This window comes from Argentina silus (genome assembly GCF_951799395.1).
Source record: "Argentina silus genome assembly, chromosome: 10".
Lineage (NCBI taxonomy): Eukaryota > Metazoa > Chordata > Actinopteri > Argentiniformes > Argentinidae > Argentina > Argentina silus.
The window spans coordinates 22,047,997-22,060,769 of NC_139664.1; the positions used below are offsets into that span (position 1 = coordinate 22,047,997).

The window sequence follows — 12,773 nt, forward strand, 5'->3', positions numbered from 1 at the left end:
CCGAGGGCGATTGATGGTTATTTTGTATTTCTTCCATTTTCTAATAATTGCACCAACAGTTGTCTCCTTCTCACCAAGCTTCTTGCTGATGGTCTTGTAGCCCATTCCAGCCTTGTGCAGGTCTACAACTCTTACCCTGATGTCCTTTGAATGTTCTTTGGTCTTGCCCATGGTGGTGGAGAGGTTGGAATGGAAGAGATTGATTCTATTGACAGGTGTCTTTTATACCCATAACAAGCAGAGATTAGGAGTACTTTTCCTAAAGTGACAGGACTAATCTGTGTGCCTCATGGGCATATAACCGGTCTGTATGAGCCAGAATTCTTGCTGGTTTGTAGGGGATCAAATACTTATTTCCTTCGATCAAATGCAAATTAATTTATAACTTTATATAATGTGTTTTTTCTGGACTTTTTTGTTGATATTCTGTCTCTATTTGTTAAACTAAAAGTACCATAAAAATTATAGACCGCCCATTTCTTTGTAATCGGGCAAAATAACAAAATCAGCAGGGGATCAAATCATTATTTCCCCCACTGTATGTGCATAACCACATCTAACGGTGAACACGTCTCACATACTACAGTTAGGTCCGGAAATATTTGGACAGTGACACAATTTTCAATTTTGTACGCCACCACAATGGATTTGAAATGAAACAACCAAGATGCAATTGAAATGCAGACTTTCAGCTTTAATTCAAGGGATTGAACAAAAATATCGTATGAAACATTTAGGAATTGTAACCATTTTTATACACAGTCCCCTACTTTCAGGGGCTCAAATGTAATTGGATAAATTAACATAATCATAAATAAAATGTTCATTTTTAATACTTTGTCGAGAATCATTTGTAGGCAATGACTGGCTGAAGTCTGGAACCCATGGACACCAAATGCTGAGTTTGCTTAGCCAGGCCTTTAGTGTAGCTGTCTTCAGTTGTTGTTTGTTCATGGGTCTTTCTGCCTTTAGTTTTGTCTTCAGCAAGTGAAATGCATGCTTGATCGGGTTGAGATCAGGTGATTGACTAGGCTATTGCAGAATATTCCACTTCTTTGCCTTAAAAAACTCCTGGGTTGCTTTCGCAGTATATTTTGGGTCATAGTCCATCTGTACTGTGAAGTGCTGTCCAATCAACTTTGCTGAATTTGGCTGAATCTGAGCAGACAGTATATCCCTAAACACTTCAGAATTCTTCCGGCTGCTTCTGTCCTCTGTCACATCATCAATAAACACTAGTGACCCAGTGCCATTGGAAGCCATGCATGCCCATGCCATCACACTGCCTCTACCGTGTTTTACAGAAGATGAGGTATGATTCAGATCATGAGCCGTTCCAAGCCTTCTCCATACTTTTTTCTTCCCATCATTCTGGCACAGGTTGATCTTAGTTTCATCTGTCCAAAGAATGCTGTTCCAGAACTGGGCTGGCTTTTTTTAGATGTTTTTTTGGCAAAGTCTAATCTGGCCTTTGTATTCTTGAGGCTTATGAATGGTTTGCACCTTGTGGTGAACCTTCTGCATTTGCTCTTGTGAAGTCTTCTCTTTATGGTAGACTTGGATAATGACATGCCTACCTCCTGGAGAGTGTTCTTCACTTGGCTGGATGTTGTGAAGGGGTTTTTCTTTACCATGTGAAGGATCCTGCGATCATCCACCACTGTTGTGTTCCGTGGACACAGGCCTGGCCTTTTTGTGTTGCCGAGCTCACCATCTTTCCCCTTCTTTTTTTTCTCAGAATGTACTAAACTATTGATTTGATCACACCTAATATTGGAGTGGATTTTTTTTGTTTGTGCAGCCTAAGGATGGCCTTTTTCACTTGCATTGAGAGCTCCTTTGACTGCATGTTGTGAGTTCACAGCAAAAGCTTCCAAATGCAAATGCCACACTTGGAATCAACTCAGTCCTTTTACCTGCTTAATTGATAAATAAATAACAGGAGGAATAGCCCACACCTGTCCATGAAACAGCTTTTGAGTCCAATTACTGTTGGTCCCTTGAAAAAGAGGGGGCTACATATAAAAGAGTTGTAATTCCTAAACCCTTCCTCCAAGTTGGAAGCAAATATTCTCAAATTAAAGCCCATTAAGCCCATATTCATATATAACACTGTAACTTGAATATGTTTTAGTCAACAGCTAAAATAACAAAAATTGTGTCAGAGTCTAAATATATATGGACCTAACTGTATATACAAAACAAGCCTATGCGCTGAAGCTGTCATTTTTGCTCACGTTGGCATGTATCTCCACCATCAATGAAACATACTACTGCATATCGTGATCTTTTCTAAGTGAATTTGGAGAAAAAGAAAATGTGGGTATTGCCCAACCATACTGTCTATTTTCTTTACCTTACATTTCTTTTCTCAGGAGTTGAAGGCATAGTGATAACATCTAACCAAATTTAAAATAAAAGTATATTAAAGATACAGTATAATATTGGAATTTGAAAAGAGGAGATAATGAAAATATGTTGCAATGTCCAACAGGTATCCATGCCCTGCTGACAGTAGCTTTGGAGGGGGTCCAAAACGCCAACCACCTTCAGATGGTGGAGTTTGGCCGAGGATTCGGCTACAAGCAGCCTCTCAATATTGGCATGCAGAGTGTTGGCAGTACCATGCTGAAACAAATAGTATGTTTTAATGCCTTTGTCACCACCATATAGTACAAACCTCCTGATGTCCTCTCTCACCTACCTGTCTATGCTGTTACTGTTATTGTTTCAGATGTCATTCAGATTCCTAATATTTAGGTGCTGTTGTTTACTGCAAATGTAGGCTCAAGCCAGAATTGTATGGTCCAAATGGTTTCATGATTGTGAAAGTAGGCTATCCACATTGCACAAAATAATTTTTGTATCATAATTCACAAATTTGCATTTGTACTGACAAAAGTTGCAATCGTGAATGCCAATCCTGCAAATGGAAACTGTATGAAATTAAATGCATATGCAGTGCACTCCAAGGAAGAATACTGTGATACTGAGAATTCATTCCCCCCATTGCTTGACTTTCATACATGTTCATTCCATGTCCACCTTTTACAATGCCCAAGAGCACATAGAACCATTCTAGTTAATACCATAGTTCCTAATGGACTAATCCACAGCCTTAGGGATGGAAAAATGGTTCCAATAGAAAAGGAGTTTTATGGATGTTGATGATGTCAGGGTGTCAAGTCTGATAGCCCTCAAGCCTCTATGAAACGTTGTTCTTGTCAAGGCTTGTCAAGGCTTGTCTAGCTTAAAGTTATACAACTACAATTCAAGGGTGGTAGGAGATTGGATATCAGGTGCCATGCGATGGACTCGTCATGTGCCTGTTGTGTACTTAGCAAGATGAGACAAGCAAAACAGAGTGGAAATATGAACTACTGTTTTTAGATTGGCGCCTGTGATAAGTGTCTACCATAATGCCAACAAATGATTTTCATAGTGTATTCCCTCATTCTCCTTTTCTCTCCTTGTTCTCTCTTTCCCACCCTTTCTGTCATTTTGATCTCTCTTTCTCTCTGTCCCACCCTTCTCTTTGTCCTTTCCCCCACTGTCTTACCCCCTCCCCCTCTCTCTCTCTCTCTGTAGGACACCGTGGCTGAGAGGGAGTGTTGTGGGGTGATGTGTAAGTGCTCTGGAAATGAGGGGATCCGTGGCTTCCGGGGCCCTTTAGGGTCAATGGTGAGAGGCCCCATTGCAGAGAAAGCATGGGGATTGGGTTAGTGTGCTGACTGTGCCTTTCCTGTCTGTGAAAACATGAAATGTGGAGACAAACAGAAACATTGTATTTTACATATGAATGTAAATTATAGTAGTAAACTAATTGACTTTTTGACAACATCATGTGTAAGCAAAGTGTGATTGTGTCTAATACACCCAATGCTGTTAATGGTAATGTACCTCAAATTCTGCAGGTTCCATGTTCTTTGATAAATGCTGGTTGAGACTGTAACAGAACAGACATATGACACATGACACAGTTGCATTCCAAAATAAAGACTGTGGATATTGTAAAGAATAAGTGGCTGGTATGTAAATATAAGGTACAAAAAAACAACTCCCTGTTCCTTTTCAGTTCCCTCATCTGCTTTTTATCTCTCTCTCTAAACAGGGTCTCCCCGGACAGAAGGGTCTCCCCGGCTTCCCTGGAGAGGAGGGAGGAATCGTAAGTGTTTGTGTTTATCGGATGTGATGGGGCTCATGTTTTGTGACTGATTGATTGAACCTCATCCACCATTCACACCACACTATGCTTTAAGATGTCTGAGACCCGGATGATAATGATGATGATGATGATGATGATGATGAACCTTTGACCTGTAAGACCCTCAATATCTCTTGGTGCTTTATTCCAGGGTGAGAGAGGGCCACCAGGTCCATCTGGACCCCAGGGTTTACAGGGCTGTGCTGGGAGAAGAGGCCTCAAGGTGAGCCTCCCTCCTGTCCGCTTTTTCATCACAGAATCAGTTACAGTTTCATTCATCTGAGACAATTCAATCTCACTGGACCTCTTACTCTGCTTTTGTGTTACAGGGTTCAAGAGGCTACAGGGGGAACAGGGTAAGTGAATGTGGCTTTGGAATTTGAATAACAGAGTGAATGTTCAGTATGAAAGTATACCTGGTCATTTGTTATTCTCTTCAGATGTAAAATAATGTTTTGGTCTTTGTTGTATGTATGGACGTGTTGTGCTGTCATTGTGTAAACATGTTCTAAATCAGTGTACACATGACCTTTGAAGGGCGACGATGGAGACCACGGGCTTGATGGGGTGAACGGTGAACAGGTAACCTCAGCCATTTTGTCGCTCTGAGATTGGACCACATCGACACCTACTATAAAAAATTAAAATCCCTCATATGATTGGATCTGCGTCTCATTTCGAAATCTGTTGTGTAATTGCTTGTTAAGTACATGCAGACAGATTGGTTAATTGAATGATTGGTTGATTGATTGTTCATTGATTGATTAGTTAGTTTTGAATTATTGATCTTTTTCCTCACTGCATGTCTGCAGGGTGTTACAGGATTGGCCGGAGCTGCAGGAGACAGAGGAAACCCAGGCGGCCCAGTAAAGATATCTTCTTTCATTCATACTCTTATTCCCTTCTGCTCTCATATTAGATATATTTTTGACTGATATTTCATATTTCACATCAGCAAAACTAACTATAAGAAAATAATTTATATTTTAGATTATTATATGGTCTTCATATTTGATCTAAATATGCCTGAAATGTTCTTATGATTTACCGATGCTTTGCCCAATGCCTCATTCCCTTATATTCAACAGTACTTACTGTAACCTCATTTCTACATGTAAGCACTAAGATAATATATTTATCTCTGATGTTCTTATGGCCTACCATGCATGTGAATCATTGCCTTTCACCTTTTTAGTTTTTACCTCTAATCTAAATCTTTCTTGTCGGGGTTTCTCTTGCAGGGCAACAGGGGCATTAGGGGAGAGCAAGGAGTGAAAGGACAACGTGGACTAAGAGGTGACCCTGTAAGTTACAAAGAAAAGTAATCTAAAACTGATGTACAGGCTCCATTGACTGTGCAAAGAAAACTGGAATGAATGCGTAGGCATTAGCTTTGTGGGCTAAGGTGGTCTTATGGCACAGCGTACCTTGGTCTGAATCCCGTCAGTTACAGTACCTTAAGTAACATTTCATTTTTTCCTTGGTGTTCAAGTTCGCCCTCGCAAAAGGTTTACTGTACCTGGTTAAATAAAGGTTCAATACAATTATTATTATTATTATTATTATTATTATTATTATTATTATTATTATTATTATATTGATCTAGGTCTCACACCTAACCAAAATTATTCCTTAAGATCTAAGAATGTTTTCCTATGTGCTGGTTGAATTATATATCTGATATCACTTGTCTCAATGTATTTCTCGGGTGAGGAAAAAATACTTTTGTCATCACTGATTCACTGCAGTAGAAAAAGGAGAGTTGATGCAGAGATACTGTTGGAGAGTTAAATACATTATCTTGTATGAATACATTGATTACATGATCTTGTTACATAAGTCTGTTGAATACATGATCTTGTTTTCAATCATATTTGATTAGTTTTCACAAGCTTACATGGTTTGAAAGAGGTAGGCAGAGGTTAGTTAAGTATGACAACCTTATGGCTTGCTTACTGTTCATTCTGCTGCACGTGAGCTTCCCCTAGTGTTATCATTGAAGCAGCTCAGTAAACTGATAGGTGGATGTCAAGTGTGTAAAACAGTGGTTGATATCACAACGTTGTTATCAGTAAACTATGATAGGTGGATGTCAGGTGTTTAAAACAGAGGTTGATCACAATGTTGTTTACATTAATAATTGTCACAATTATCCAATTTACTATGGTAGGTTTCAGTAAAGGAACACCCTTAGTGTCTCATCCATAAACATTTAGAAATACAATGCAATTTATGGCAAGGTGTTTTCTTTAGTTGAACTGCTGTCTTTCTGTTGTTCTTTTAGGGAGACTCTGGAGTGGACAGCACAGTTCAGGGGCCGAAAGGCAAAAGTGGAAACCGAGGGTTACCGGTATGTAACATGGTTGGCTACAGTCCAGTCACTGGAATGTGCTGATCTTAGAACAGTTTGCTTTACACCCTCCAGCGAATAGAGTATAAGCTTATTCCAGATATGTGGTCAGGTGGACCTTGTTAACCTGCCTGTTAACCAATAATGCACCTAATCAAGATACGACCGCTCATACTCATCATATGTTCTATTGTTTCCTGCATCTAGTGTCTAGTAATTGAACTTGCTGTAATTTTACATTTTACATTTTAATAATTTAGCAGACACTCTTATCCAGAGCGACTTATAATAATGTAACGACCCTGTGTAGGCCCGTTAGCAGCTCCGCCAAGTGAGTTAACTCTCTTGGTGTTGTGGCTAGCGCGGCCGGTTTGTAAGCGGAAGGTTGCGAGTTCGATACCCGCTTAAGGCAAGCTGCTCTGCCCCGCCGTTCGCTACATTGGTGTCAGAAGTGGGATGGCGCCCGTGAGGCCATCGGAGAGGCGTGTCCACGTGAGAGACTTGTATAGTGAAGCGTGATGGCACGCTCTCCCGAACGGAGGGGATAGTGTAACGACCCTGTGTAGGCCCGTTAGCAGCTCCGCCAAGTGAGTTAACTCTCTTGGTGTTGTGGCTAGCGCGGCCGGTTTGTAAGCGGAAGGTTGCGAGTTCGATACCCGCTTAAGGCAAGCTGCTCTGCCCCGCCGTTCGCTACAATAAGTATTTTTTTTAGAGTAAATAACTCAACTATACATTTATAGGGCTTTATTTCTTGAGGAGGCTCAAATCCTTTGGCGTGTGCAGGACTCTGCTGAACATGTTCTACTAGTCGGTGGTGGCCAGCGCAGTGCTGTACACGGTGGTATGCTGGGGGGGCAGCATCAAGGAAGGTGACACCAAGAGGCTGAACAAACTTATTAGGAAGGCTAGTTCTGTCCTTGGTGTCACCCTGGACACTATGGAGTAGGTGGCCAATAGGAGGATGAGGACCAAACTCCTGGCCATCATGGACAATCCCTCCCATCCCCTACATGACACTGTGGCAGAGCAGAGAAGCTCCTTTCACAACAGACTACTACAACCATGTTGCACTAAGGAGCGCTATAGGAGATCTTTTCTGCCTAATAAGACTGTACAACTCCTCCTCCGGCTGGCTCAATCGGAGTGATCAGAGTCAGGCTGGGGGATGTTAAATCATACTGACTGTTCTTACTGTATATAATGTTTCAGATGTCTATTTTATTCAATTATTCTATTGTCACGTTATTTTGTTGTTGTTTGTGAAGTGAGCTGCTGGAACACCTTAATATCCCCTCGGGGATCAATAAACTATCTATCTATCTATCTATCTACATCACAGTCATCACAAGTACAACATAACAATAAGTGGCAAAAGCAGTCACAATGCTAGAGAAATGGAAGAAACTATTTGTTAGTCTTTTATTTACTTCCAACTGATAAAGCAACTGCAAAATGTTTAGAAATATTAAAATAATGATGCATACCCCTACATACAGGACAGAAAAAAGGGGCTATTTTGATGTGATAATGTATTTGTTTCATTCATTGGTGACCCGGTATGCAGATATCACTGAATGGGGCTTACAGTGTGAATACAGAGATGTGATGATACATCTTCTGATGCAAATCCAGGGCACATCATCAGTGATGTATCCTGAGATCATTGGGTGTTTCGGGTCTCTCAAACATCAGACACCCTCCCTCAGGTGACCCAGCTGAGGTTGATTAAGCCTCAGCTTGTGCCCTGGCAGCTCATCCACGGATCCGCTGTCTTTATCCAGAGCCACCTAGAGGCTTTCTCTGCCACCTCTGTGCTGTTAAAGATGGCTCTCCTCCTCCTTTCACCTGTGATGCCAAGTGAAAAATACACAAGCTACCAAGAGCACACTGGCTTTAAACATGATTAAACTATCTTACTTAGACTGGAGATCAGGCTTCACCACTCACTCAATCCCAAATGTCATAATATTCTTGAAGTTGTAATCAATCTTGATTATTTCCATTTTGTTATGCAAAATGTAACCTGTCAAAAAAGGCCTATATAGCATTTTGGAATGAAACACTTTTAATTTCTCTCACACTTTCTCTCTCATCGTTCCGTCCATTCCCACAGGGAGAGGCAGGAGCGGATGGACTTCAGGCAGAGAGCGGAGTCAATGGACACAGAGTAAGAGAGTTTTCATTTCATCATCTTACAGGCTTGGATCGCAACTAACTGCTATTGTTGCATTCTCTTTTGATACCACTGATTATACCATTAATATTATTATTATATTATTAATATTATACCATATTTTGGTCAATTGTAAACAGTGATGATAACGTTCCAACTGCTGCTTCTGTAGGGTCCTCCAGGAAGAAGAGGTCTACCTGGTCTCGAGGTACAGTGACATCAGTGAGACGGCTACTTCATGTATTATCGATTTCCCCCTTTTGGACACTTTGTGTGTGTGTGTGTGTGTGTGTGTGTGTGTGTGTGTGTGTGTGTGTGTGTGTGTTCTGTACATGTGTTTGCCACCAGGGATCTAGTGGAGATCCAGGCACTGTAGGACTTCCAGGGAACCCTGGCCCTTCTGGACCACAGGTAATTGTCAAGGACAGAATATTGTTCCAGAAATACACACTGTTTGATGTCAAAAAGCATCACTCTGCTTGCTGACTTTTCATTTTCCCATTCATCCTCTCGGCTGTTATGAATACATGCGTTGAGTCACACATTTCTGTCAAGTCTTAAATATGTTCCATGGTTTGTCAACCGTCACCAGGTAACTTAACTGAGCTGTGAGTGTGGTGACTCTCTCAGGGTCTGAGAGCATTATAAAACATATGAACATGTGTTTCTAAAGGGGGGGCAAGGAGTGAGAGGCCAGCCTGGACCCAGGGGTGTGATGGGCCTACCTGGACCTCAGGTGAGTTCATGTACCACTCACCCTCTATCCCATCCAACTATCGCAGTTGGTCACAGTAGCACTTTCAAATTGATCTGCCACCTTTGACATCACTCGTAGGCCTTATATTGTACAGTATACAGTAGTAGAATAATGTAGTGTAATGTGTTCTTTATCAAGCAACTGGGTAACAAGCAGGAGCAGTTATGGAGTACTTATTGTTTGCTGCGCTGGCTTCTTCTGTGAAAGCATAATTAAAGTGGTGGGTTCTACATCCATTATAAGTCCATTATATATGTTTTTCCCATCACGGTTGCCCTGGAATACTGCCTTTGTGATGTAATATGTTGTCATTTGATTGTACAGGAGTTGCTGTACAGCAGTTTATTCCAGTTGCAAATTGTATTATGAATGGATATTATCTAAATACAACATAGGGGTCTAACCTCCATTGAAATGACTTGATTAGAATGTTGATTTTAGCAGGGCCGGGAGTTGTTCCTGACTATGTGACCTGGGCAGATCATGTGGTCACGAAAAACTCTTGGCCTTGATTAATTTGTAAGTATAATTATGCCATATGAATGACTGTTCCAGGGCCAACCTGGAACAGTGGGACCCAAGGGATCCATTGGAACTCATGGGCTCAACGGACAGAAGGTGTGTGACTCCACCTACTGTGTCCTCTTTACACTGTTCCCCAGCTGCTCATGTCCTTTGTTCACACATGAAGGGCTCCAATTTGCTTGAGCAAATAGTGCCGAGCAGAGCAAAAAATACCTAACAATATGATTTTTATCATACCTTGTCTTTAACAATGTTTTTGTGAAAACAGTGATTATTCTACCAGAGGTTTAGTAACCAGTCTAAAAATGCATTGCACATCATGCACATCATGCAGTATTTGAAATTCCACTTGGATTGGTCTCATTGTGTCGATTAGAAATATGTGGCCGACTGCCATAATAATGGCCGACTGCTCATGCAAATTGGAGCCTACAATACAATATAACACAACAGGCCTACTATACAATACAATACAATACAATATAATACAATACAATACAATACAATACAATACAATACAATACAACAGGCCTACTATACAATACAACATGTAATATATACAATATCCTCCTTGGAAGCTCTTTGGAAATAGGAAACTCTGAAACTTCCGACGTGAAAACGATAAAATACGATACAATACAATGCCATATTTATTAATTTACTTTTGCATTTATTCAAGACTGTAGAAGGTGTAGCAGTGCAACTTACAACAACGTACAGTAAAGACTATGAAATAGATTTCCAGATAGCAACATGAAAAATAGCTTTAAATGTTTTATAGTCATTACTCAGTATTTTACAATACCATACTGCGTTCTATCAGGGTCAACCTGGGGATCCGGGGGTGAAAGGAGCCAGTGGACCACTTGGGCCTAGAGGGATGCAGGTAAAGTAGAGCTGTGTTTTTACACATTCCTTTTGCACTCAGTGATAGTTTGTAAGGGAACACTGTATTTACAGATGTGGTCAGAAGTTTACATACACTTGTAAAGAACATGTATGTCATGGCAGTCTTGAGTTTCCAATCATTTCTACAACTCTTATTTTTCTGTGATGGATTGATTGGAGCACATACTTCTTTGTCACAAAAAACATTCATGAAGTTTGGTTCTTTTATGAATTTATTATGGGTCTTCTGAAAATGTGACAAAATCTGCTGGGTCAAAAATATACATACAGCACCTTGAATTATCAATTTTGGTGATGTAGAAAGTTGTGTCAATCAAATTTGCTTTGTGGCATGGCCTCTTAACTTCTTATGACTGATTATGATTGACTACAGCTGGTGACTTATTTCAGCCCATTTAAATAGGGCACGTTTGATATACTCAGCCAAAAACACGACAATGGGAAAGTCTAAGGAGCTCAGCACGGGTCTGAAAAAGTGCATCATTGACTTGAACAAGTCAGGAATTCACTAAGAGCCATTTCAAAGCAGCTACAGGTCCCAAGATCAACTGTGCAAACAATTGTTTGTAAGTATAAAATGCATGGCACAGTTGTGTCACTGCCACGATCAGGCTGAGAGAAAATTGGTCAGGATGGTCAAGAGTCAACCAAGAACCACCAAAAAGCAGGTCTGCCATGAATTAGAAGCTGCTGGAACACAGGTGTCAGTGTCCACAGTCAAGCATGTTTTACATCGCCATGGGCTGATAGGCTGCCGTGCAAGAAGGAAGCCATTGCTCCAGAAGCGGCACCTTAAGGCTCGACTGAAGTTTGCTGCTGATCACATGGACAAAGAAAAGGTCTTCTGGAGGAAAGTTCTGTGGTCAGATGAAACAAAAATTTAGCTATTTAGCCACAATGACCAGAAATATGTTTGGAGGAGAGAAGGTGAGGCCTTTCACCCCAAGAACACCATACCTACCGTCAAGCATGGTGGTGGTAGTATTATGCTCTGGGCCTGTTTTGCTGCCAGTGGAACTGGTGCTTTACAGAAAGTAAATGGAATAATGAAGAAGGAGGATTACCTCCTTCAGGAAAACCTAAAATGATCAGTCAGAAGGTTGGGTCTTGGACGTAGTTGGGTGTTCCAATAGGACAATGACCCCAAACACACATCAAACGTGGTAAAGGAATGGCTAAATCAGGTTAGAATTAAGGTCTTAGAATGGCCTTCACAAAGTCCTGACTTAAACCCCATCGACAACATGTGGAGTGTGCTGAAGAAACAAGTCAGTTTCAGAAAGCCAACGAATTTAGTTGAACTGCACCGATTCTGTCAAGAGGAGTGGTCAAAGATTCAGCCAGATTCTTGCCAGAAGCTTGTGGATGGCAACCAAAAGCGTCTAACTGAGGTGAAAATGGCCAAGGGACATTTAACCAAATATTAGCATTGCTGTATGTTTATTTTTGACCCAGCAGATTTTGTCACATTTTCAGAAGACCCATAATAAAGACATACATGTTCTTTACAAGTGTATGTAAACTTCTGGCCACAACTGTATGTGTGTGTGCATGCGTGTGTGTGAAGTGATAAAAGACGATTGCTTGATTGCAGGGTCTTGATGGCAGAGACGGCTACGGAGATCCTGGACCCAAGGGAATTAAGGTGAGCAACTAACTCTACTCAAATAGATAAGGTTGTCTGCAGATAATTCAAAGACTGATAAAATTACTGACTGACTTATAAATGGATGAATCCTACCTTACTTGATATACGATTTAAACCTTTGTATAAATTATGTTTATCCAAATCAAATGATTGTCATGGTGTTATACAGAGACATTTTGATTGCAAGTCATTTATTGTGAATTGTTT

General features: G+C 40.7%; 1 protein-coding gene across 1 annotated transcript in view; it reads left to right on the plus strand.

Moving 5' to 3' along the window:
• LOC310811359 (collagen alpha-6(VI) chain-like) overlaps positions 1 to 12,773 on the plus strand; it is a gene marked incomplete at its 5' end in the record, with an annotated part of 39,837 nt that overhangs the window by 11,910 nt on the left and 15,154 nt on the right. Inside the window, 16 exons of the mRNA XM_083679479.1 lie at positions 2,495 to 2,640; positions 3,589 to 3,681; positions 4,112 to 4,165; positions 4,356 to 4,427; positions 4,534 to 4,560; positions 4,742 to 4,786; positions 5,017 to 5,070; positions 5,446 to 5,508; positions 6,489 to 6,554; positions 8,668 to 8,721; positions 8,900 to 8,935; positions 9,076 to 9,138; positions 9,401 to 9,463; positions 10,040 to 10,102; positions 10,833 to 10,895; positions 12,513 to 12,563. Coding sequence (XP_083535605.1) covers positions 2,495 to 2,640; positions 3,589 to 3,681; positions 4,112 to 4,165; positions 4,356 to 4,427; positions 4,534 to 4,560; positions 4,742 to 4,786; positions 5,017 to 5,070; positions 5,446 to 5,508; positions 6,489 to 6,554; positions 8,668 to 8,721; positions 8,900 to 8,935; positions 9,076 to 9,138; positions 9,401 to 9,463; positions 10,040 to 10,102; positions 10,833 to 10,895; positions 12,513 to 12,563 — 1,013 coding nt within the window. The remainder of the gene's footprint in view (positions 1 to 2,494; positions 2,641 to 3,588; positions 3,682 to 4,111; positions 4,166 to 4,355; positions 4,428 to 4,533; positions 4,561 to 4,741; positions 4,787 to 5,016; positions 5,071 to 5,445; positions 5,509 to 6,488; positions 6,555 to 8,667; positions 8,722 to 8,899; positions 8,936 to 9,075; positions 9,139 to 9,400; positions 9,464 to 10,039; positions 10,103 to 10,832; positions 10,896 to 12,512; positions 12,564 to 12,773) is intronic.